The 26,929-nt window shown below is 44.2% G+C and overlaps 1 protein-coding gene across 1 annotated transcript in view; it reads right to left on the reverse strand.

Moving 5' to 3' along the window:
* The window catches only part of LOC117540965 (caskin-2-like), a 173,179-nt gene that overhangs the window by 107,033 nt on the left and 39,217 nt on the right, over positions 1-26,929 (reverse strand). The window contains exons 4-6 of the mRNA XM_034207957.1: positions 26,171-26,268; positions 6,187-6,332; positions 4,163-4,258 (exon numbers count right to left, since the gene is read on the reverse strand). Of these exons, the coding sequence (XP_034063848.1) occupies positions 4,163-4,258; positions 6,187-6,332; positions 26,171-26,268 (340 nt within the window). The remainder of the gene's footprint in view (positions 1-4,162; positions 4,259-6,186; positions 6,333-26,170; positions 26,269-26,929) is intronic.

A 26,929-nucleotide genomic window follows, 5' to 3' on the forward strand; every position in this document is an offset into this window, starting at 1 on the left:
CCATTTGTTTGCTACAAATGTTTATATCCCACTGCATTTCCTGCAGGACACAAATGAGAGGAGGAGGACTGCTGCTCTCTTGGGACTATCACACTACCGTACATGTCTGGCCAAAATCAGGCAAATGTCATCAGGAGGTGTGATGTAAGATCATAACTGTCTTTAATTACTTTATGTAATTGTACATTTTAACATAAATCAACCCAAATCACCCTGTGCCCAAAGTTTCCTTCAAAAGTAATGTTTACAATTACCTTCATTTAACTAAAATAATTGCAATAAAGAATTATACATTTAATATAAACAAAAACAGCAAGAAAATAAACGTTTAACCATTAAATAATATAAATAAATATATAGCTCAAACTGTGAAAAAGGAGGCAATTGAAATGATGTTCCATCACATTGCACTTGTACACTGTGAACTGTAGTTTGTAGCTTCTATGTTAATAGCAGAGGTCTCTTAATAAGCTTTGTAGAGAAAAAGTACTTGATACTTTTATTGCTCACTTTTATTTCTCTTTTTTTAAGGCTCATGGAAACACTCTCGAGGAAGCCATGAAGGTGATGCAAGTTTGTCTACTCATAGGCTACGAAGGTGAACGGGATTCCTTTCCTCAGCAGATATTCAATGTGGCAGTTGTGGTCGAGGAGACAATTGTGCTCCACAACCTGAAAGATGTGGCTTGCGGCTTTGTGATGCTTCTTGGACTAATATATTGCTTAAATCTTCAGTATCCTCTGGAAATTAAATGTTCATTTGAGTTTCTCCAGAGGGTTGTTATGAAGATACAGCCAGACCAAGCCTCTGCCAAAATACATGGACTAAAAAACAAACTAGGTAGGAGGTAGATCATCAGAGAGTTCAATTTGGTGTTGTTCATTTGTATGTTCAAGTATTTTGTGCCTCTACAGTGACATGTTTTTAAAAAAATGTAAATGTTTTAGGTTAGTGAGAATTCCATTTATGTTGGAAGTGTCACGAAGAAACTTGCATTTTAAGAGGACATTTAATGTTCATTTCAGTATTTACTAGTGTCTTGAAAGAGTCCTCTCCTGCTGATGTTCAGAAATAACTTATTGTTCTGCAGGTCTCCCTTGAAAAAGAGATCATTGATCTCAATGGGATTTCACCTGGATAAATAAAGGTTTTTGAATTGAATTGTTCAAAAAGCTCTCTATTTGTTTCGTACTGTTTGTGCTGCACCCTCGGTCCTATTTGTCAAATTAATAACATACATTAGATGTTTTGATTTGTATGTATATCTGTTGTATAATGTATGTTTATACTTGAAAAAGAAAAATATTTCAGCATCTGAAGTAACTTCAAGCCTTGATCTCCTTTTATATACATTTGGGTGATGTTAGAAATAGAAAACACTAGTTTACTTAACATGAAAATGTAAGTTAAATAGCTTGAAAACATAACTTGAATTTGTCAGTCGGTATAAATATAGATAAAGTGATCCTAACTTAGAATTGTGAGTTAAGATAAGGTAGAAGTTAAAGTTGATTTGACTAGATAATGAACATTTCTTGAATCTATAATGTAAAATTGTAAGTTTCTTTAACTCAGAGTATTAAGTTATAACAATGAATGATCATTAGTAAAATAACTTGTATAACTTAACATTGTGAGTTGAAGTACATTTTTACTTTAAGTCAACTCATATATATGAGGCCGCCCTTGAACTTGTGTTTATAAGTTAAAACACCCTATTTATTTTTACAGTGCAGCCCCGAAGCTCTGGAAGTCCCTCCCCCAAGACCTCCGTGAGTCTGAGTCCCTCACCCTGTTCCAGTCCCGCCTCAAAACCCACCTCTTCAACTCTGTATATCCATAAGCCCCGCCCCCCTCTCCTAACTTTTTTTTGTTTTGCCTGTCCTTGTTTGTCTCCCCTCCCTCAAAATGTAAAGCGTCTTTGGGTTCAAGAAAAGCGCTATAGAAATACCATTTATTATTATTATAAATTAAAGACTTGGTAAGACTGGAAAGGCTTTGTGTATATCCTTGAACAAGCGTCCAAGCAGTCCATCAGGGTAAGCAGAGCCAAGCCAAGATGACCATTCAAGAACCTTGAGGTGTTCCTCCAACAAACTCTCTGTACGGTTTCCTCTCAGTCTACGGATATGTCCTTTGACGGTCGACCAAGCTCTTTCATTATGTTGGGTATGACTGCCAGTCACAAACCACCTGCTGTGGTTTAAGTGGTTGTACCCCATGTTACTCAGCACTCTCCTCCACTCATCATGCCCTCCACTCATCACTAATAATGCTACTTCCTGACTTAACATGCCGTCTAATCAGAGGGACATGGTGGCATCTTGATCGTTTCTCCACTAGTTTCAACACCTCCGCTTTTGTCTTTAACTCCCATCATTCCGAAGACCCATTTCTTCCTTCTTCAGGTGTGTCCAAAGCGTCCACGTGCATACTAACACAAAATAAATCATAACATCATCTTAGTTAAAAACAAAATGCACACAAATTACAGTAAAAATGGTTGCACATCATGTTTCAAAATGCCATACTTGTTTATTAGGTGCATTGTATAACATCATTTAAGGATAATTTTACAGTAATGGTTCATATTGATTTTTTTGTATTCTCTTGTACAAGAAAGCCCAGTCTATAACTGCCGAACATAGGAACTGGGTACAGTACCTTCTCCCAGACATAAATAGTCAAATAAAATAGTTTACTTTATCAGCATTGGTGTTACCAATGCTGACTATTTATTTAATACCAATTTGGTAATACAATTAATAAAAATAACCAGGTTTGTGTTCGTTCTTCAGATATGACTGTGACGTTAACGTGTAACCTCAATAATGAACTCCAGCTCAACCAACCATATCGTAATATGTATCTAAGTAATCATCTTGAAATATGACAATATTATTTGTAATATTCACACATCTTATAGTGAGGTTAATTTCACATACACTAGGCCGCTCTTCAAAATTACGTTGACGTTAGCTTGTCTACAATCGATCATAGCAAGGCAAGGCAAGGCAAGTCGATTTATATAGCACCTTTCAACACAAGGAAATTCAAAGTGCTTTACAACAATGAAAGACATTAAGAAAATGGCATTTAAAAACAGTTATTAAAAAGCAAAGATAATAAAATAAACATTAAAAGAAAAAATACATGAATAAAAGTTACAGTGCAGTTTAAGATATGAATAGTTCAATTAAACATTAAAAGAAAAAGTACAAGGATAAAAGTTACAGTGCAGTTTAAGATATGAATAGTTCATTTAAAAACAGCGGCAAAAAGAAAAGTCTTCAGCCTAGCGAATTTAAATTAACCTTAGCAATGCCTAAAGTTACCTAACTAATAAAATATCTCTCTAACTTACAAGGATGACCTTATTTTACCAACCTCAAACAGAAGCCGTTTATTCTACAGTATTATCCCACTTAATGCTTAAAGGTGGGGTAGGTAATTCACTTTTTGTTATATTCAATGGAATGCTCTTAACATCCCGATAGCAATGAATACATTAAATGCTTTGACAATATATACATTAAAAAAATTCATCTGTGGAAGCCGTGGCGCTGTAAAAAGCACGACCAATTATTTGAGCCGGCCCGGCTAAAATAACTGTATGGCCTGCTGCCTGTCAGCCTGTGCACAAACTTATCTCATGCCCTTATTGGTCATGTGCGCGTTCGTGTGTGTTGGAGGAGGGACTCTGTAAGGTACTCTGAAGGAAGGGATAGATTATTTTCGGCTGCGTACTTTCAGATTCTAGCGCACTCGAGCCAGTTTCTCCTTTCTTACCTACCCTACCTTTAACACTTCTCTATTACGTTTTAACTTGGAGGCTACGATTAGCATCGTTAGCACAGATGTAGCTACCACTCGCTTACATGCTAAGCGAGTGGTAGCTAGCCTTAACATTCATTAATGTTAGCTGACTTAAAACATAAGCAACACATAAATAAAGTACTCATTTCACTTACCGCAAAACCGCATTCATGCACCGTCTGTTTTAACCGCAGAGCGAGTCACAATAGTCCGATATAAGCATGAAGAATAGTCCACAAGGCACCAGCACAACAAACACGGCAGAGTTCAAGTTATGTTCCCCGGATGAGCTGAGCAGGCTGAGTCCCTGTAGCATCACGGAGCACGGAACACACTCACTCTTACCTTCAGTCTCCCAAACTCGCAGGCCAGATCCAGCGGAGACTTCTGAGCCTTGTTCAGCAGGCAGGGGTTAGCCTGGTGCTGCAGCAACATCTCAGACTGAGAGAGGAGAAGAGAGCGATGTTACCTCATGGGCCATGCAACACATTCAGTGTGTGTCAGTGTTTGTCTTTGAGCAGAACGCAGAACATATGATAGCTTCACTCTGTTTAGTATTGTCTACTGTGTTTGATGATGTTGTACTAAAGAGGCCAGGTCTCTATATGGGTTATATGAAAGGATAGGTGTGTGTCCATTAAGAAATTCCAGGAGCAAAGGATGACGCACGATAACCTGCAGCATGGCTTTAAAGGTGTCATTGCTATTGTTGGTGGACAATCCAGGCTTGGACACAAAGGGAGTAGATTTCAGGGGGAGGACTAGGGATATAAGGTGCCCGTGTGTGTGTGTGTATGTGTGTGTGTGTGTGTGTGTGTGTGTGTGTGTGTGTGTGTGTGTGTGTGTGTGTGTGTGTGTGTGTGTGTGTGTGTGTGTGTGTGTGTGTGTGTGTGTGTGTGTGTGTGTGTTGAAGTAAAGTGTTACAGCAGAAAGTTTAATACAGCGTATTTCTGGTATATTCATTTTATTATGTCACCTGATATATAAGAAGTATGTTAAATTTGAATGGACAAAGTACATTTTTTCCTCTTAGTTATAGAGGTTTTTTATATATTCCTGAAACAATGTCCCCTTTTTAAGTAAAAGTAGATTAGCGCAATAGTCTTTTCTTCCACTTTTATGTATAAGCAAAAGGGTGGTTTTTTGGCTATTTGTGAGTATGTAATGTAAAGATTACCCGTTAAGTATTTTTCAGAAAGTCTTGTTGCAGTTTCCAGATATCAAGAGAGGCCCCTGAGTCTCTTTGTTAATCATCAATGGTCTTTGCAATTAACAGGGGAGCTCCAGGAGAGATCTTCCTCAGATATGGTGCGGTTGAAGTCTTGTGGGTTAATGATTCATTTCCTGCAAGGCTCATAAAGAGGCCTGAATTGTCATTGGGTGTATTCGTTCCGTGTAGGCTGACTTCGGGTGGAGGGAAGTTCAAAGAGGGCCTGAGGGTATGGGAACCGTTAACTTTTGTTAGTTGACTGCTCCTGGGGAGGTCATGGGACAAGGATGGTTAAAACCTATCCAAGCATAGCTTTCAGAGAGGAAAGCAGGTGACATTTGTGTGGGGGGCTGCATAATGAAATGAGTGAGTGTTCTCTATATATGTTTATGTAGAGTTCTACTATTTCACTGCTTGAGAGCAGAGGTAATGTTTTCCTCGTTATTATTGATATTAAGGTGATTTACATGTATTGCTTGTATTGGCCAAATATAAACAACTATATTTTAGACATATCTACTGTGTGTGGGTTAAACTGATGGGGGAGGGGGAGCAGAGAGGGAAGTCTATGCAGAAAATGTGTGTGTGCAGGAATGTGAGACAACAGACACCAGATGTGTTTGTTTTGCCACAAACGTAAGAGACTCTTGTTTCCGGGCCTCCTGGCTGGCTCGCGCTGATTCGCTACGACAGCCCATCGTTTGTATATCGCCCAATAGATGACCTATATGGGAGGAGCATCCATACAACTCATCCTGTTGTTTTTGCATATAAACCTGTTGAATCCTTAGTCCGGTCTCTTTTTTCCTTCAGGCGGTCCAGATAGTAAGATCTCAGAGAGGGGAAGAAGAGCAGGAGTACTCCTTTGTATTGTATTGTTACCTTTTATCATTAAAACAAATGATTGTTTAATCCTTATCCTGGTGTTTTTGAATTCCTTCTTTTATAATCTGACCAGCTCATCAAAGGACACGCGGAGCCGAGGTGGGTTTCAGACCACTCAGACTCCAACAGTGTGTGTGTGTGTGTGTGTGTGTGTGTGTGTGTGTGTGTGTGTGTGTGTGTGTGTGTGTGTGTGTGTGTGTGTGTGTGTGTGTGTGTGTGTGTGTGTGTGTGTGTGTGTGTGTGTGTGTGTGTGTGTGCGTGCGTGCGTACTCACCACCTCGTAGTGACCATACTGAGCAGAGAGGTGTAACGGCATCTGTCCATCATGGGAGGGGGAGTTGACTGAAGCTCCGGCTCTCAGCAGCAGCAGGACAGAGTCAGCTTTCCCCTGCCACGCTGCGTAGTGCAGGGGCCGCATGCCTGCAGGACACACAGCAGCACACTTAGCATACAGTATATAACAACATTAGAAACGCAAAACTTTTGTTTTTGATCCCATTTTACATGAGCTGAATTCAAAGATCTTAGACTTTTCTGCATGCTCGTCGTCCTTTACTGGGGTCTTGACCTGACTGCAGTTCATCGCAGTAACCGACTTGTGCATTTTAATGATGGCATTTTGAATGCACAGAGATACCGTGACAAGATCCTGAAGCCCGTTGTGGTGCCGTTCATCCACCATCACCTCATGTTGCAGCAGGATAAGGCAAGGACCCATGTTGCACCGGACTTGTCACCCATTGAGCATTGACCTGCAAGATGGCAGCGCAGACAGCAGCAGCGGCCCCTATGTCTCCCGAGTCTTTAGCGTTTGAGTGTTTTTAACGTTTGTTCGTCTAGTTCACTTCAAACATCCCGAACCGATAGTACAGTCAGGAGTATACAGTACAGTCGTGAGTTCCTGCTGGACAAGGAAATAACAACAAAACAAAAAATAGACACTATGCTGGCAGAGGTACTCAGCGGCCTTGGAATACGCTCAACCTCGCCTATTACCTACATGCTGAATAGGAGACGCCACAAGCGGTGTGAGACGAAGCAGAACAGGGGTAAGCATGGAGGCATCCACACAGACCCGCTATTCCAACCCAGTCTCACGGCATTTTGAGTTATAGTCACAACATTTAATCTATTGATTCGTGTTCACCAACACGATTTTCCCTTTTTTTTCGTGTCACACAGAACGATTTTAAAAGCAATGTATTTCTATTGGTAGTATGTTTCGTGCCTGCACCACGTCTTTTTGTCCGTCAGCTGTGTGGATCATAAAAACATGTTCTTACTCAATATCAAGCCAAGATTATTGTTTTTATTTTAAATCGTATAATGTCGGACTTTTTTTGCCATCCGCGAGGAAAATAAATGGGGCTCAGAGCCTCAGAATACTGAAATCTGTATTTTTTTTAATCGTTTTTTCCTTCTAATTTGTTTTTCTTTTCTAAATAACACACTGTTATTTAATCAACAATAACACACAATTATCCTTGTTTTTATTTATTTGTTTAATTCCATAATCTCAGGCTTTTTTGCCGTTCCTCTGGAACTGAATTTCAAAATAAAGTCACCGGAAACAGACGCAGGCCTATAAGGGACATTTCGAGCATCATTGCGATACACAGCCACTGAACTGATTACCCAAGATCCTCAGCTATGGTTGAAGCTCGGTGATTGGATGTTTTAGCCGCAATGCATGTTGGGATATGGTGTTTATGCGATATGAAATCCGAAAAACATTTACAAAAAAGAAAATAATACTTTAATCTGAGTGTGCTTGGTTTTCTCTTTGAAAGTCATCACATAAATGCAATGTAATACACGGTTCGGCTGCATTACATATTACACATCTGCCGTAGTTCTTTATTTATAGAGCTCTGATTAGAAGACTTCTAGCCAAACTGGAAGAACTGCCACCGAAACTGAATATGTGACGTGGATCATAAATATATCAGCAATTAAACAACATCTTCAATTTCTCTTTCTTTATCACACCACAGGCAGCCAAGTTGAGTTCTCTGATGTGCTCTGGACCTTTAACTGATAAAAAAAGAGCAGCGTACAGCTTCACAGAGACTAAGACTAAGTTAACACGAGCACTGTAAAACTGAAAGAAAAGAGAGAATCCCGCTACTGCGTAAAGGCGCAGTAACTGTGCAATTATCACTCAGGAACCCGACAGGTGAAGTTTGAGCTCACCTGGCGTGTTCTAAGATTTTAACAAATAAGTGACAGTTTAACTTTACTGACTTAACGTGCGGTAGAGATACTAACAAAACAATACAATCAATGCGGGTAAATATATAAAACCACAAGCGGTAACACTGATACGCACAGTTAAAACACGGCGGACTCGGCGGTCCGTCACAACAGTAGCATGTAATGCAAACAAAAGATCAACATGAAGTTGATAACACACTAATAACCTATATCTGCGAAGACACGAAACCTCGTACATGGAACCGTTCTTGATAATGATTATAGGCGTGCGTAAAGTCCGTTCACTATGCGGCGGAGATTTATTTCACTCGGCTCGGCACTGACAGAGCCGTTGTCTCGCGTCCGAGAAATAAACACAGCGGCTGGTCCTCGTTTCACCATGTAGGCAAGCAGCAGAAAGTCGACTGGAGTTAGATTCAGTCGACTTTGCACTGCCATGCACTGCGCTGCATGCATGGCTTCCTTCTGCAGGTAATGGGTGACCTGCACTGGCAATTGGTAATTAGCCTTTTTCAGTGATGCATGGTGTAGGGGCGCTGTGGTAGTCTACAAACACTGTTCACCGCTGGTGGAGTTTATGTTCGTGAAGTGCAGGCCTTTCCACCTTCCTAGGGAAATTAACTCCATCCTGTTTGCAACCGTTTACATTTCCCCCACCTCTAACAACAAGGACGGAGAGGAGCCACTCGGTGAGCTGTATCGAGCGATCTCTAACCAGCAGACAACACATCCAGACAGCCTTCTCATCGTCGCTGGGGACTTCAATCATGCAAACCTGAAAACTTTCATGTTTCCAAGGAGATACGTGTGTGGTCAGAGGACAGCACAGCTGCACTGCAAGACTACTTTGAAACTACAGACTGGGACATGTTCAAGCACGCAGCAACATACAACAACACCACCAACATCCAGGAATATACAGAAACTGTTATATCTTACACAGGCTCCGCCATACTGGACTGTATGGGTACTACCCCTTGACCTTACTATGCGAGCGTTCACCTACTGAGATATCTTTAAACGTAGCCGGCACCTCTGGGCGGGCCTACCTGAGTGCGTGCGCAAGCCCACCGTATATAAGGCGGCCTTGCCTCCTGACTGTCATCATTTTCTCTTCAGCGAGCAGGATAAATAACTGAGAGACGGAAGAGAAGGAAGAAAATTGAGAAAGTAGAATGGACTCACCAATCCTCGAGCACCGACCCTGTCCTACGTGCACCGGCCTAATCGCAGGTGCCGATCCCTACCGCCTCTGTTTCGAGTGTCTGGGGCCTGAACACGCCGGGGACGGCTTGACCCAGTCTCCCTCCTGTAATACCTGCTGGATGCTACCACGACTTAGCCACCGGCATCGCCTGGAGCATTTTCAGGCCTACTACGTGTCGCCGGAGGACCACGTGGACCTCGAGGTGGTGGAGATGGAGGAACAGGATGCGGCTGGGGAGGTGCCATTCGGCCATCGCGGCGTCAGCTATTTTTTTATTTAGTTTTAGTCTTAGTCCTGTGTTAAATTTCCTTTTTAGTTTTAGTCATATTTAGTCACTTTCATCCTGTTTTTATTGAGTCAAGTTTTAGTCGACTAAAAGTCTGAGCATTTTAGTCTTATTTTAGTCAAAGAAAACTAATTATTTCAGTCAGCTTTTTGTCAATGAAAACTGTTTTCAGATCAGGTTATATAGAACATTTCAGTCAAACTAGTCTAGCCAAAACCAATAATTTGTCATTTTAGTCAAACTTATTTCACAATAAGATTATATCTTGTCCTTATTTGATGAAAAATACAGGTTGAATGATTAAGAAGCTTTGCAGAGAGTATCTGGTCAGGTTTGTGGTGTGTTTACCAGCTGTGTTATGGCCACATTGCTTCCCTTCTGATAAAACAATGCATTTGCTTTTTTTCTCCGCCTCATTGTAGCGAAAATGGGCCCAAATATCACATTGTTTCTTTCTCCCAAGCAGTGGTGGCGTTAGACTTTTTCGTTGTCAGTCATTTTGACGGACAGGATCGTAACATTTTCGTCATAATCCATTATTACCCGTCGAGTCTGTACACAACTCGTCAATCACTCGCCCTGACGGAGGGGGGGGGGGGGGGGATTCGGTTAACGCGACCATCAATCAATCAATGTTTATTTATATAGCCCAATATCACAAATGTTACATTTGTCTCAGTGGACTTCACAGTTTGTACAGAATATCAGTATGACAATACGACACCCTCTGTCCTTAGACCCTTCACATCGTACAAGGAAAAACTTCCGGAGAAAACCCACAATTTAAAGGGGAAAATGGGAGAAACCTCAGGGAGAGCAACAGAGAAGGGATCCCTCTCCCAGGACGGACAGACGGACAGACGTGCAATAGATGCCGTGTGTAAATTGAAAAGATAATACATTTACAACATAGGTAGTCCAAATGTTTGGAAATGCATGTGTCTGTAATAAGAAGATGAATCCACGAGGATATCCATCTATATCCATCTATCCATCTATCCATCTATCCATCTATCCATCTATCCATCTATCCATCTATCCATCTATCCATCTATCCATCTATCCATCTATCCACCAATGATCCAGGACCACAGCAACAGGCACAGCCACGACTCAAGATCCAGGGCTTGCGATCCAGGACTCAGGACCACAGCAACAGGATCATCCATGACTCCGGATCCCGCCGTAGATAGACACCAAAAACAACATTTGGGGAAGCTGGGTTATTCGGAACATGAGAGTACACAGGTACAGACAGGGAGAAGGAAGAAGTAAGGTGTCCCACGACAGTCTAAGCCTATAGCAGCAAAACTAGGGGCTGAATCTAATCAGCCCTAACTATAAGCTTTATCAAAAAGGAAGGTCTTAAGCGCACTCTTAAAAATGGATAGGGTGTCTGCCGCCGAACACAAACTGGAAGCTGATTCCAAAAACATGGAGCTTGATAAGAAAAGGCTCTGGCTCCCATTGTACTTTTAGAGACTCTCGGAACAACCAACAACCCTGCATTCTTGGAACGCAATGCCCTAGTAGGACAGTAGGGTATAATGAGTTCTTTAAGGTAAGATGGCGCCTGCCCATTAAGGGCTTTGTAGGCGAGAAGAAGAATTTTAAATTATATCCTGTGTTCTATAGTCTTTGCAATAGGATATCAGACCACTGCTCCCAAGCCCTGGTGTTGCCATTTTATTTTCTGTTAAATAAGGTTAGTTAGACCATGAGTTAGACCCAAGTCTTCCTGACAGTTCAGTGTGCCGCTGCCCGGTGTAATTCAAATGTACTGCCGTGCGCAGCACAGACACACAGCTGCTGCCCACAGCAGCACCGGAAATGGATCTGCACGGAGAAAAACTGACTGTCAGAGAAGTAACGTTATCCTTGATAATATTTCGTCTCCTCATTTTTCGTCAACGAAAGTAAAGAGAGATTTTGGCATAGTTTTTATTTAGTAAACTACATTTTCGTCTCGTCACTTTTCGCCAACGATATTGCATGCTGATTTCGTTACAGTTATTGTTTACTGCCGTCGGTGACGTCTCGTCATCGTCTCGTTTTAGTCATGGAAAAAAAGGTCGTTGACGAACATATTTCGTCATAGTTTTAGTCAACGAAATGAACACTACTCAGAACCGGCAATCGCGGGTACGGATTGGCCGACCCTGGCAGGTTTTGGCTCCGGCCCCTCCTCAGCAGAGGGTTTCGGGGTGGGGTGAGCCGTCCTCCCGGAGCTGACTGGCGGGGGGAGGAAGCGTCCCGGCGGAGAGAGGGACCTCCTCCACCCAGGACGCGAGAGCGAATCCCGCCTCCTCCATCTTTATTGCAGAAATTGTCAAGCATACTTTCAATAAAAAAGATGATTGCATTTATTCCAGTCTAAATGTAATTTCTTTCCACAATTTCACACTTCCACATAAAGGTTTTATCTCTTGGGGAGCCTTCCTCACTATTTTCCATGCACACTCTTCACGAGGTAAGCGTGTCTGAGTGTACTCTATCAGCCAAGTAAACTGCGGCCCTGACTCCTCCACGGTCACAGCCGAGGGAGGAGAGGTTGAGGTGCAGTAGCTGTTAACCAAAAGCCAGGGGCAGTGTGATAGGTTGTTGGACGACAGGGCGTGTATCCATCAGGGCTCCACCCACTGTACCCATAGAGTCCAGTAGAGGGCGGAGCCTGTGTAAGATATAACGATGGGTTACGTATTGTAACCCTAGTTATATAAGCACAGGCGGAGCCCTCTACTAGGGGCCCTGTCTGTCCTATGCTGTTCGCTGAAGAGGGTGTAGGATGACAGTCAGGAGGCGAGGCCGCCTTATATACTTTGGTGGGCTTGCGCGCGCACTCAGGTAGGCCCACCCCGAGGGGCCGGCTACATTTAAAGATATCTCAGTAGGTGACCGCTCGCATAGTAAAGTCAAGGGGTAGTACCCATAGTGTCCAGTAGAGGGCTCCGCCTATGTTTATATAAGTAGGGTTACAATACGTAACCCATCGTTACAGGCTACATCAATGCAATGCATTGAGGATGTGACTTACACCAGATCCATCCATGGCCGACAGGAGAGGTCCACAGGCTGCTGAGGGCCCGCAACATCGCCTTCAGAGAGGGCAATCCAGCTGGTCTCAGAGCAGCCAGGGCCGACCTATCCCGTGGCATCCGGAAAGCCAAACGACAGTACACCCGGAAGATTAAAGCTCACTTCATTGACAGCAGAGACACACAGAGCCTATGGCAGTGTATTAGGACCATCACGGACTACAAACCACTACCACAGACATGTGACAGTGACACCTCTCTGCTGAACAACCTCAACGGCTTCTTCGCACGCTTCGAAGCACAGAACAGCACACCTGCGCAGAAAACAACGCCTCCACCCAACGCCTCCACCCAACGACCAGGCTATCTGTCTGTCCGCAGGTAGTGTGAGGAGCACACTGTTAAGCATTAACACCCTGAAAGCTTCTGGGCGTGACAACATTCCTGGTCGTGTGCTAAAGGACTGTGCCGTTGAGCTCACAGATGTGCTCACAGACATCTTCAACATCTCCCTGAGCAAGGCTGTTGTTCCCTCGTGCTTCAAGGTAACCACCATCATACCTGTGCCGAAGAAGTCATCACCTTTCTGCTTCAATGACTACTGCCCCGTAGCGCGGACTTCCAGCATCATGAAGTGCTTTGAGAGGCTCGTCATGAAGCAAATCAAATCTGACCTCCCCCCTCGCTGGACCCGTTCCAGTTTGCATAGCGAGCGAAGCGATCCACTGAGGATGCAATCTCCTCTGCTCTCAACCCAGCCCTCACCCACCTGGACACAAAAAACTCCTATGTTAGGATGCTGTTCATAGACTTTAGCTCAGCGTTTAACACATCATCCCCCAGCCCAGGGGTCTGCAACCTTTTTGACCAAAAGAGCCATTTTGCTCCTTTTTCCAAAACAAGTATTTGTCTGGAGCCGCAAAACATATTTCATAGCTTGATAGTTAATAAAGTTGTATTTATTGTTATATCGGACAAAAACACAGTTTTTTTGTTGTTGCATGTATTAGGCTATTTATTACATTATATTACATTTACATTACATTGCATTTAGCTGACGCTTTTATCCAAAGCGACTTACAATAAGTACATTCGACCAGGAAGACACAACCTTGAAGAAAACAGAATCATATAAGTACATCAGGTTTCATAGAGCCAAACATTTCAAGTGCTACTCAACTGGCTTTAGATAAGCCAGTCCTTTATTATTTATTATATAAGTGCTTTGTTAGCAGTTCTTTGTTAGTAATTCTATCGCTCGAAGTGGAGTCGAAAGAGATGAGTTTTCAGTCTGCGCCGGAAGATGTGCAGGCTTTCTGCTGTCCTGATGTCAATGGGGAGCTCATTCCACCATTTTGGAGCCAGGATAGCAAACCCACGTGTTTTTGCTGATGGGAACTTGGGTCCCCCTCGCAGTGAGGGTGCAGCGAGTCGTTTGGCTGATGCAGAGCGGAGTGCACGTGCTGGGGTGTACAGTTTAACCATGTCCTGGATGTAGGAAGGGCCAGATCCATTTGCAGCATGGTACGCAAGTACCAGTGTCTTGAAGTGGATTCTAGCAGTTACCGGAAGCCAGTGAAGTGAGCGGAGGAGCGGCGTGGTGTGGGAACATTTAGGAAGGTTGAAGACCAGACGAGCCGCTGCATTCTGGATGAGCTGCAGTGGTCGGATGGCACATGCAGGTAGACCAGCCAGGAGGGAGTTGCAGTAGTCTAGGCGTGAGATGACGAGAGCCTGGACCAGAACCTGCGTGGCTTTCTGGGTCAGCTGGGGACGTATCTTCCTGATGTTGTAAAGCGTGTATCTGCAGCAACGGGTTGTAGCAGCGATGTTTGCAGTGAAGGACAGGTTGTTATCTAGGGTCACACCCAGATTATATACAACTGTTAACCTCTAATTTCATTTCATTTAAAACCTTTATTTAACCAGATTGGTCCCATTGAGATCATAGATCTCTTTTTCAAGGGAGACCTGCAGCATATAGGTTCCACATGAAACATAAAACAATAAAGGACAATTATACATTATATTTACAGGATACATTTACATAGTTATACATGTACAAGTGGCCATAGTATCAACAAGCATTTCATTTAGCCTAGCTTTAAAAACATGCAGAGGAATGAGATTGCTCAGTGTTACAGCCGCTGCTACCTTGTGATCTTAAGTCTGTTTGTGTATGTAAATGAGCTGTGCAGTTCCTCTGCTGTCATTGGCCGTCCGGACCGCTCAACATCCGCGGGGATTGGACAGACGTCGCCCAACCCCTGCGCGCTTCTGCCACGTCATCCGGGGGAGGAGTATAAAGGCTGAGCACGGACAACAGTCGGGAGGCTCTGTATTTTGTGTCAGATGCCTCAACCCTATCCTTGTGATAAGCCTTCATTCTGTGAATTCTGAGATTTAGCGTGTGTCTTTGGTATTAGCTCCACTGATTAGCAGTGTCTATAGTAGGGTTCTAGGCGAGCACACTGAGTAGCAGTGTGTCGTCGGGTTCTGTGTTAGCGTAGGGATTTTGTGTGTGTGTACTGCTTAGATCCAGGTTGATTAGCACCTGTAGACCAGCATTCCTGTGTGTTTATACTGCGTAGAGCCAGGTGATTAGCACCTGTAGACCCGCACCAGCTGTGTGTTTCCACAGTCCAATTTTGTTTATTGCTTGTTTCCACTTGAGTAGTGAGATTTGTTTTTCTTTCTATAGCGGGGCAACTCTCTTTTGGAGACCCTTTGTGTTGTATTATAGTGACAGATTGACCCGTGTTGTGGGGCCAATCTGTGTGACCATCATTTTGCCTAGTTTCAGTGACAATAAAACCACCGGTAACAAATATACCAAATCCAATCTGGTCGTGTCGTTTCCCGTTTGTACCCTAGCCAAGTGGGAACGTAACACGTGGGGGCTCGTCCGGGATAAATTAAAAACAATTCCTGGGGTTATAGGTGGGTTTATTGTGGCAGTAAACTTGGTAAACGTGTGGGCGGTACACTCAGGTATGGCATCGTTCGATATAGAGGCGTTCTTGGTCTGGCCGTCCTATGAGCGGCTGGACCGGTGTAGAAAGGATGATTTGATGGAGATAGCGCGGCACTTCAGTCTAGTGGTAAATCGGCAAATGTTAAAAAAAGAGTTGAAGGCATTGGTGGTTGATGAGATGGTGCGAAGAGAGGTACTTGTACCGGCTGTACCAGCTGAGCTCCCAGTGTCCGATGTTCCCACTGAGGTTCTGTTGCGTCCAGAGACTGAGGCAGAGTTTACGTTTACTGAAGGAAGGGGTAGTGACAGCGAGGGGGGCGAGCCGTGTGAGGCACCGCTCACGTCACCTCGCAGATGTCCACCCTCTCCTGTTGGCAGTACAGATTCCCGGGAGGGGGCTAAACTCAAGGTCCGTCTCGTCCGGCTCCAGTTGGAAGCCAAGGACAGGCAGCGTCAGTGGGAAGCTAACGACAGGGAGAAAGCCAGGCAGTTACAGCTGGAGCTACGAAAGTTAGAAATTGACAAGGAAGTGCGGATACGTCAGCTGGAGCTAGACTCCGAGCTGCGTGCCTCCGGTGCTTTTGGCCATGTCGGAGGAAGTTCCTCACCTCATTCTCATCCACCTGCCTTCAATGTAGGGAAAAATGTTGTGTTGGTGCCGGTTTTCCGTGAGGCTGAAGTGGATGCGTATTTTGGTGCGTTTGAACGCATGGCAGCGGCATTACAGTGGCCGACTGACGCCTGGGCTCTGTTAGTGCAGTGTAAACTTCACGGGAGAGCTCAGGAGGCGGTTGCTGCTCTTTCACTGGAGGACAGCCTAAGCTACGACCTGGTAAAGCGTGCCATACTTAGGGTGTACGAGTTAGTTCCCGAGGCTTATCGGCAGAAGTTCAGGAATCACAGAAAGGGGGCTAATCAAACACATGTGGAGTATGCCAGGGAGAAGGGGATGTTGCTCCATAAATGGATTGATTCATGTGACGCTGCAGAGTATTCTGCCTTTAAAGAATTAATCCTGATGGAGGACTTTAAGAGGGGATTACCTGACCGTATTGTGGGGCATATAAATGATCAGAAAGTGCAATCTCTCTCCGCAGCTGCTGTACTGGCAGACGAATATGTGTTGATGCATAAAACGGTGTTTTCTCCGGCTATTGCTGAGAACTCTCGCCGCATGTCGGGTGCACCTGTTGGTCAGCCCGCGAGAGTGTTTACGAGGGACAAAGAGGGGAGAGAATGTCACTATTGTCATCAGCCTGGGCATCTCATTAATAATTGCCTAATGCTGAAGCGGAAGGAGCAGTCACCAAACGTGACCAGGCCGAAAGGCATCGGCTTGATTAACACTAACTCACTCAGTATTTCCACACCTGACAATGCGGAGGAAATAGATCCCTGTTTTAAGCCTTTTGTGTTCGAGGGATTGATTTCACTAACAGGTGAGTCAGACGATCAGAGACCCATCCGCATACTACGAGACACGGGAGGCTCACAGTCAGTGATTGTTGCCTCGGCTCTACCATTTTCCGAACAATCAGCGTGTGGGTATGGATCGACTTTATGTGGCATTGAAATGGGTTATGTGCCCCGGCCCGTACATAATGTACATGTACAATGTAAATTAATTACTGGATTTTTCGCTGTTGCTGTGTGCCCAGCATTACCCATAAGGGGTATAGTTTTCCTAATGGGAAATGACATCGCAGGGGGTAAGGTAACCCCTGCATTAGAAATATTGGATTCTCCTCAGCTTGTAGTGCCTGAAGTAACCCAGGCCCACATTTTCCCTATTTGTGCTGTCACTCGCGCGCAAGCGCGTAAGAGTAACTCGGAGGTGTCTCTAGATGATACTATGTTTGGGAAAATATTCACAGAGGACAAAATACCGGAGGAAAAGCCAGCAGTGGAGGTTTCTGCATCCTCCGCGTTCCCGGTTGGAACCGCTGCACCAGCGCACCCTGCCAGCCCAGCGGTTGACGGTTCCACACTCCCGGTAACCCGAGAGCGTTTACTCGCCGCGCAGAGGGCGGATCCGACGCTTGTGAAGTGTTTCGAGCAGGTGGTGAGTAATGACAAAGCAAGGGGTGAGAAGGTGGCTTATGTGTTGGATAAGGAGATATTAGTGCGCCAATGGTCCCTCACTGCTACTGCTGAAGCTGACTGGAGTGTAGTGCATCAAGTAGTCGTGCCGGTGCCATACCGTCAACATGTGCTATCTGTCGCGCATGAAAGTCAATGGTCGGGACACTTGGGCGTGACTAAAACGTATCAAGTAATTCTGAAGCATTTCTTTTGGCCAGGTTTAAAGAAAGATGTCTCTAGCTTCTGCCGCTGCTGTCATGTGTGCCAGGTTGTCGGTAAGCCTAATCAAAAAATTCCGCAGGCTCCGTTACATCCCATACCGGCTATAGGTGTGCCCTTTGACCGGGTGTTGATAGACTGTGTTGGTCCTTTACCACGTACGAAAACAGGTCAACAGTATTTACTCGCGATAATGTGTACGGCGACTCGTTTTCCGGAAGCGATTCTGCTGCGTAGCATTACTTCAACATCTGTAGTTAAGGCCTTGACGAAGTTCTTTTCTACATTTGGAATTCCGCGAGTAATCCAAAGTGACCAAGGGACAAATTTTAAATCTAAATTGTTCAAACAGGTCCTACAAACATTGCAGGTTAAACATGTGATATCCAGTGCGTATCATCCAGAGTCGCAGGGGGCATTAGAACGGTGGCATCAGACTTTAAAGAGTATGTTGCGAAAATACTGTATGGAGACAGAAAAAAATTGGGATGAGGGAATTATTTTCGTTTTGTTCGCAGCCCGTGAAGCTGTTCAGGAGTCATTAGGATTCAGTCCTGCGGAGCTCGTTTTCGGCCATACGCCCCGCGGTCCACTTAAAATCCTACACGATGAGTTTCTTTTGGCTGATACTCCTCCAGATACGAACGTACTAGATTACGTTAGTCAGTTCCGTGAGCGTTTGCACCGAGCAAATTCACTCGCCAGAGAGTCGCTCTCCGCTTCACAAGCGGTTATGAAGCGAAATTATGACCGTGCCGCTGTCCCTAGGCACTTTGACATAGGTGACAAGGTCCTCGCACTATTACCTATCCCCGGCTCTGCGCTCTCAGCCAAATTCCTCGGGCCGTATGAAATCCGTGATTGCCTCAGCGACACCGATTACGTGATTGGTACTCCCGAGAGACGACAAAAAACGCGTGTCTGCCATGTAAACATGTTGAAGCGATATCATGCACGCACCGTCACTGATAGTACGCCAGCCCGCTCATGTAATCAAAGAGTGGCTGCTTCGGCGTTAATAGTGGTAGATAGTTCCGGCTCCTCTGACGACGAGTTGGTGATGCGCTCACATCACCAGCCGGGTGCGCGGTTATGCAACTCGGAGATGGTAGAGACACTGCCGAACACGTTAGGTCATCTGCAGGAGAGCCAGCAGAATGACGTAACCCAGTTGGTGGATGATTTCCCGTGCCTTTTCCATGATGTCCCCACCCAAACTAATGTGATAAAACATAACATTGATGTAAAAGGTGCGAGGCCAATCAAACAACATCCGTACCGCGCCAATCCCACCAAACGCGCACTTATGAAACAGGAGGCTGACTATCTTGTAGCAAATGGCCTGGCGACACAGAGCTCTAGCCCATGGTGTTCGCCGTGTCTGGTAGAGGCGAAATCTGATGGTTCTCCGCGATTTATTACGGACTACCGTAAAGTGAACGCTGTTACGGTAACAGATTGCTACCCATTGCCGAGAATGGAGGATTGCATTGATAATTTAGGTTCCGCTAAATTTGTCAGTAAATTGGACCTACTTAAAGGTTACTGGCAGGTACCTTTAACGGACCGTGCCTCAAAAATCTCCGCTTTCGCTACGCCTGACTGTTTCCTGCAATATACAGTAATGGCGTTTGGTATGTGTAACGCTCCCGCTACATTTCAAAGATTGGTGAATACTGTCCTCTCCGGAATAAGCCATTGTAACGCGTATTTGGATGACCTCATTGTGTACACGCCCACATGGGAGATGCACATGAAGATTCTGGGGCAGGTATTCACCCGGCTCGCACAGGCGTCTCTTACTTTGAATCTGGCCAAATGTGAGTTTGGTAAAGCTACGGTCACCTATTTAGGAAAGCAGGTTGGGCAAGGCCAAGTTAGACCAGTGGAAGCTAAGGTTACTGCGGTGGCTGAATGTGCGGTGCCCGGCACCAGGAGTGATCTCCGCCGTTTCCTCGGTATGGCAAGCTACTACCGCAGTTTCTGCCGTAACTTCTCCACTGTAGCTCAACCCCTAACTAGGTTGATAAGTCCCAAGGTGGAATATGTTTGGACCCCTGAGTGCCAGCATGCATTTGAGTGTGTAAAGACACTTTTGAGTCACGCTCCTGTGCTCGCTGCTCCCGATCTTGCGAAGCCCTTTAAACTCGAGGTGGATGCTAGTGCAGTGGGGGCCGGTGCTGTTTTACTGCAGGAAGATGCGGCGGGAGTTGATCATCCTGTCTGCTATTTCTCCCGTAAGTTCAACAAACACCAGGTACGCTACTCTACCATTGAAAAGGAGACCCTTGCTTTGTTGTTAGCTCTCCAGCACTTTGAGGTTTATGTCGGGTCTAGTTCTTTGCCGGTTGCAGTGTTTACCGATCATAACCCCATTGTCTTTTTGTCGCGCATGTACAACCACAATCAGCGTCTCATGCGGTGGGCTCTGATCGTTCAGGACTACAACCTGCAAATCCGACACAAGAAAGGCTCAGAGAACGTGTTCGCAGATGCTCTGTCCAGACTGGAGTGATGTGTTCTGTGGTCATGGTGTGTGATGTATTATGGTTCACAAAAACCCTGTGGGGTTTGTGTTTTAAGGGGGGGGGGGGTGTTACAGCCGCTGCTACCTTGTGATCTTAAGTCTGTTTGTGTATGTAAATGAGCTGTGCAGTTCCTCTGCTGTCATTGGCCGTCCGGACCGCTCAACATCCGCGGGGATTGGACAGACGTCGCCCAACCCCTGCGCGCTTCTGCCACGTCATCCGGGGGAGGAGTATAAAGGCTGAGCACGGACAACAGTCGGGAGGCTCTGTATTTTGTGTCAGATGCCTCAACCCTATCCTTGTGATAAGCCTTCATTCTGTGAATTCTGAGATTTAGCGTGTGTCTTTGGTATTAGCTCCACTGATTAGCAGTGTCTATAGTAGGGTTCTAGGCGAGCACACTGAGTAGCAGTGTGTCGTCGGGTTCTGTGTTAGCGTAGGGATTTTGTGTGTGTGTATACTGCTTAGATCCAGGTTGATTAGCACCTGTAGACCAGCATTCCTGTGTGTTTATACTGCGTAGAGCCAGGTGATTAGCACCTGTAGACCCGCACCAGCTGTGTGTTTCCACAGTCCCGTTTTGTTTATTGCTTGTTTCCACTTGAGTAGTGAGATTTGTTTTTCTTTCTATAGCGGGGCAACTCTCTTTTGGAGACCCTTTGTGTTATATTATAGTGACAGATTGACCCGTGTTGTGGGGCCAATCTGTGTGACCATCATTTTGCCTAGTTTCAGTGACAATAAAACCACCGGTAACAAATATACCAAATCCAATCTGGTCGTGTCGTTTCCCGTTTGTACCCTAGCCAAGTGGGAACGTAACACTCAGTTTAAATTATTGCTGAAGACTGTTCCAAGCAAGTGGAGCTGCGCACATAAAAGCTAATAAGAAACAAATAACTCCTATAAGGAGGATTAAAATAATACACAGGCCTACTTTAAGATAAATTAAACACAGCACTTGGGGAGTCCTCTGCACATTTGAAGGAAAAAATATATAATTAAAATGGGCCCACTTTGAAATAAATAAAACATATAGCTGCACCCTAAAAAGAGTTAAAGGTAGGGGAGGTAAGAATGGAGAAACCAGCTTGAGTGCGCTAGAATTTGAAAGTACACAACCGGAAAAAATCTGCCTCTTCCTTCAGACTTTCTTACAGAGCCCCTCCTCCAACACACACGCACATGACCAATGAGGGCACGAAATAAGTGTGTGCACAGATGGAAGGCTGACAGGCAGTTAGGCCATCCAGTTATTTTAGCCGGGCCGTCTCAGATGATTGGTCGTGCTTTTTACAGCGCTACGGCTTCCACAGATTAATTTTTGTATGTATTTATTGTCAAAGCATTTAATATATTCATTGCTATCGGGACGTTAAGAGCATTCCATGGAATATAACAAAAAGTGTTTTCTGAAATAAATTACATACCCCATTGAATTATGACTGAAGATCGTCAGCTGTCTTCCTCTCCCGTGTTGTTCCTCGATACGTAAAGGCTGCACCATCGTTGACAACTTCTTTCTACATATCAAACATGCCGGTAAACCAGCATTGTTTGCTGTGAAAGCATATAACTCTGTCCACACAGAGTTAAATCCTGTGTTCCTCCGGTACTTTTCTTTGATTTATCCATAGTTCGCTCATCGAGCCGGGGGTCAGGTTATTCGCCTCCAAGAAAAGGCGCTGGTGCGGGACCGTAGCAGGATGTGATGCATATTTTAGTTGACCTAATTAAAACCGTTTTGTTTTTTATTTATGGGTCACAGTATCACCTCAAAATACAAGATACGAAACATTTTCAACCGTGCAACAAAATATAAATAGTCCTACAAATACTTTTATTTTATTTCCTTCTTATTTTTGTCTAAACTCAAGGGAGCCAGAGCAGAGGGCTTAAAGGGCCGCATGCAGCTCGAGAGTCGCGGGTTGCCGACCCCTGCCCCAGCCGCTGGTTTGTAAACGAACAAACCAGGGCCTCAGCCCCTTTCTCTGCAACTGGCTGCTGGACTTCCTCACTGCCAGATCCCAATCTGTACGGGTCGGCAACAACACATCAGGCTCCATCACACTCAGTACAGGGGCCCCCCAAGGATGTGTGCTCAGCCCCCTGCTCTTCACCCTGCTGACCCACAACTGCACACCCACCCACAGCTCCAACCACTTCATCAATTTGCGGATGACACAACCGTGGTGGGTCTCATCAGCAACAACGACGAAACCCACTACAGGAGGGAGGTGAACCAGCTGGCCACGTGGTGCATAGATAACAATCTCTTTCTCAATCTGGAGAAAACAAAGGAGATTGTTGTCGACTTCAGGAGAAACGATACCCAACACCCCCATTGACCACTGACCATTGGTGGTACTGCTGTGGAACAGATGAGCCGCACCAAATTCCTGGGGGTCGAGCACTACTCGACTAAAGAACAGTTTTTTACACCAGGCTGTCAGGAGGCTGAACTCTCTCCCCTCCCTCCCCTTTCTCCCCCCTGCCCCCACTGGACTACAGTATAACTCCCCACACACTCAGACACTCAATTCCAGCACCAGACACTTTTTTACGCTGCTATGGACAATCTTGCACGATGTACATTCCCTAACATACTGTTATTTTTGTTATTTTGTATATATTGATTGTTGTGTTTTATCTTAATGTGTGCATATGTGTAAATGTGTCTGTTGATTGTATATATAGAGGATATACATATTTATAAATATTTGTATATTTGTATTATTGTATTTTGTATTCGGGATTGTTGGAAACGTTATTTCAATCTCTCTGTCTGTACAAACACTAGGGCTGAACGATTAATCGATTTTAAATCGAAATCGCGATTCGAGATGATGCGATTATCAAATCGCAAAGCCTGCGATTTTTTTTGACTTGTTTTTTGTTGATTTTTTTTTTCTTCTTGTGTGTCACTCATCCACACCAATCAGAAGTGCTGTGCTCCACATGTACCAGCCATTGTTAATCAATCAGAAGTGGCCCATGATAGAAGGTGATAGACAGATTGATCCAATCACCTGCCAAGTGCTTCTGAAAGTGCCTGCCCTTTCCAAATGGCTTCCAATGGAGCTTTCCTAGATTGTTTGGTGAAACAAACCATCTGAGTCAGGTTAGTAATGCTCCATCACATGTTCTACATCTAAAAGGGTGAATCTTTAACTGAAGCTTGACTTTAAAGCAACCCAACGGAAGTTTAATGTAAGTTTAGTTCTTTCACTCGTAGCTCTGGCTGCGGGGGTGCTAGAGATGGGAGCACTTGATACGACCTTCCTAGCCGGAGATATGGCAGCATTTTACAATAAACTTCCGTTGGCTCGCTTAAAAATAAATATCGCAATTCGAATCGCAATCGCAATATTTGTCAGAAAAATCGCAATTAGATTTTTTCCCAAAATCGTGCAGTCCTAACAAACACACAGAAAAATTGACATTAAAGTTGACTTTGACTTGACTTTGATGTTTGGGATGCTCTGGAACAGCGTATATGACAGCGTGTTCCACTTCCTGCCAACATCCAGCAACTTTGAACAGCCATTGAAGAGGCCACAACCAACCACCTGATCAACTCTATCCGAAGATAGATATATTTTGTAAGTGTATATTAGCCTGTTAGTGTTTAACAAACAGGAAGGGTCCAACTGAATAATTGATCAAACTGCATTATGGGATGTTTTTTTGAAGCCATATTACAAGCTCAGAAAGTAAGAATATCTCAGCCTATCCGGGACTGGTGAGCTAAAGGAGAGACACTGACCCATGACCAGAGATGGGGTCGTTACTAAAAAAAAGTAATATATTACATATTACATATTACTTTAAAAAAAAGTAATATATTACACTACTTCGTTACTCTCTACATAAAGTAACTCGTTACTTTACTCGTTACTTTACTCGTTACTTTACTCGCAGGGCCGGCCCGCCCCTCCCTACAGGCAGATCACGCAGACTGCGGCGCACCTACAGTGTGTGCGCCACAGTTTTGCCTCTGCGAGACTCCACTTGCACCCACAATTACTATTGCATTAAGGAAGACATAACACAAGTCTTTCTTTATGCTCTAAAATAGGCTACCAGCCAGACAACAAGCTAACAGTCTGTGAAACGTCAAGACACTAATTAATGAAACCAGTTCAAGACGCATTATTCTTATCATTCTTTATGAGTGCAGTAACGGTAAGGTATCTAATTACTTATGTATTTAGTATTCCATAACTTAGTAACAGAGATGGTCAAACACTAAAGTGGTAGAGACAGAATTCCTACAATGAAGCGGGACATTGAACTGTTCACCCGTGAGAGGGCGATCAACAAAAGAGAGCGAGCGGCCCCGTTGAGGGAGTTTACAGATGAAAAGACTCATCCATGTTTATGCAGCACTGCACGTGGAGATGTGGTCTCGCAAGTCGCGCAGATTACATAGGCCTACATGTATATAAACCTGCGGCGGAAACCCCTCTTGTCTGTCAGTGAGTGTGAATATTTTATAAAAGTAACGAAGTAACGCGGGTCGGGGCAATGTTAGTAACTGTAGTGCGATTACTAAATTACAAAAGTAACGCGTTACACTACTCCGTTACCAACAAAAGTAATATTATTACAGTAACGCGTTACTTTGTAACGTTACACCCAACTCTGCCCATGACACATGACACTGCGTATATAAATAAGTATTGATTAGTGCAGAACAAATTAAACAGCATGCCTGTGGGATTGAATTAAAATAGGGTAAACAGTATCCATGCTAATGACAGATCTTGACAGTTATTCCCTGAACAAGTGGTTAGAGTTACAGTTGCCTTTAACTGTGCTCTAACCTCTACTCTTTAAGATGAATGCTTTAATAAGAAAAACAAATCTGAATTTCTTCTGCTGTTAAATGCAGTGTAGGTTCCACATTATTTTAACTTGATCGTCTCTTCATCAGACTTCAGTTTTACAACAGCAAAGATCAAATGTTTAGTAAAGGTTTAATAATATGCATTTTGATGGGGTGATAGCAGCTTATGCTAATGATTGTTAGCATTGAGGCCATTTACATTTTTATATCTTTGTGTGCAGTTGTACTATAATTTTACAGATAAAGTTGTTCAGGCTTAAGAGCAATGATACAGTGGGATATGCAGTTGTATCTCTGCTGTACCTGGACCAGCTCCTCTGTCTGCTGCGGCGTGCGTTCCACTGAGCCTGCTTGAGACCCTGGATTCGGATGCTGACAAGGGGGCAGGAAGTGCCAAGATGCAAATGGAACCTTTGAAACAGCCCTTCAGAAATCTATAGTTGACCTCAGGTTAAGAGCACGACCACCCAATTATTTATTTTTGTACTCTTGGCACCGGCACATTTCGGCAGACTCGCGCTACTTTCCTCAGTTAGCGTCAGGCCTCGCTGAGGAGAGGTATTGATGTAGAAAGCTGGAGAAGCAATTTCCTGCTGTGATTATATTCTGTTTTGCACAGATAATAAATCCTGGTTGGCAAGAAGGAAGCCGTTTTCATTCGATCACACAACACAACGCAGAGATAGATGTGCCGTCAAACCAGACCAGTTACAGTAGCAAGTCAATCATATGGCTCAAACGTATTCTCAGCTGAGAGTACCAGAAGCAGAAAGTTTAACATTGACCTCAAACTGACCTCCCAAACATCTCTTTCTTGAGCCGTAGGTCTGTCTGGGGCGTGAGGTTCACAGGAGCTGCTCTTACCGTTGATGTCCTTGACCTCCAGCGTGGCCTGGGCCTCCAGCAGCAGAGACAGCAGCTCCGTGGGGCCTGTCAGAGCCGCATGGTGCAGCGCCGAGAAGCTGGGGGCAATGACATTTGAGGGGGTATAAATCAACCTCGTGTGCTTTCATCAAAACTATAGGCCAAAAAATTCATACAAAATCCTACTTATTTCTTGTAATAACAATCGCAATTATTAAACAAATTAAAAGTAATTGGTTAAAATATAATAACTTAATAATCTCCCAATGGAAGAATCTATCGAATTAAATGTATGGAATGGTAAAAAATAACCATGGAAACAGAACAATTGGTAAGTGTTAGAACATAAAACATTTATAATTACCAGGTGGTAAGATGTGACGATTAATGTTGGTATGAGTGTTAAGATTGTATCCATCATCATATTATAATTGTTTTGTTCCTTTTTTAGATATTTGGATTGTTATGTAGTTATTTCATGTGTTGCATATATTTATATAAAGGCCAAGAAGAGTGTGTGTGTGTGTGTGTATGTGTATGTGTATGTGTATGTGTGTGTGTGTGTGTGTGTGTGTGTGTGTGTGTGTGTGTGTGTGTGTGTGTGTGTGTGTGTCAGTCTCTGGGTGTCTGTCAGGTCACAGTATATTCCACAGAGGGAGAAACTAAAGGCATAAACAGTCACACAAATCACAAACACACACATACACGGTTCCAGAGTAGCGGCTTTGGACAGAGCAAAGCTAGCTTGTACCCGTATTC

The sequence above is a fragment of the Gymnodraco acuticeps genome, unplaced genomic scaffold, assembly GCF_902827175.1.
Source record: "Gymnodraco acuticeps unplaced genomic scaffold, fGymAcu1.1, whole genome shotgun sequence".
NCBI lineage: Eukaryota > Metazoa > Chordata > Actinopteri > Perciformes > Bathydraconidae > Gymnodraco > Gymnodraco acuticeps.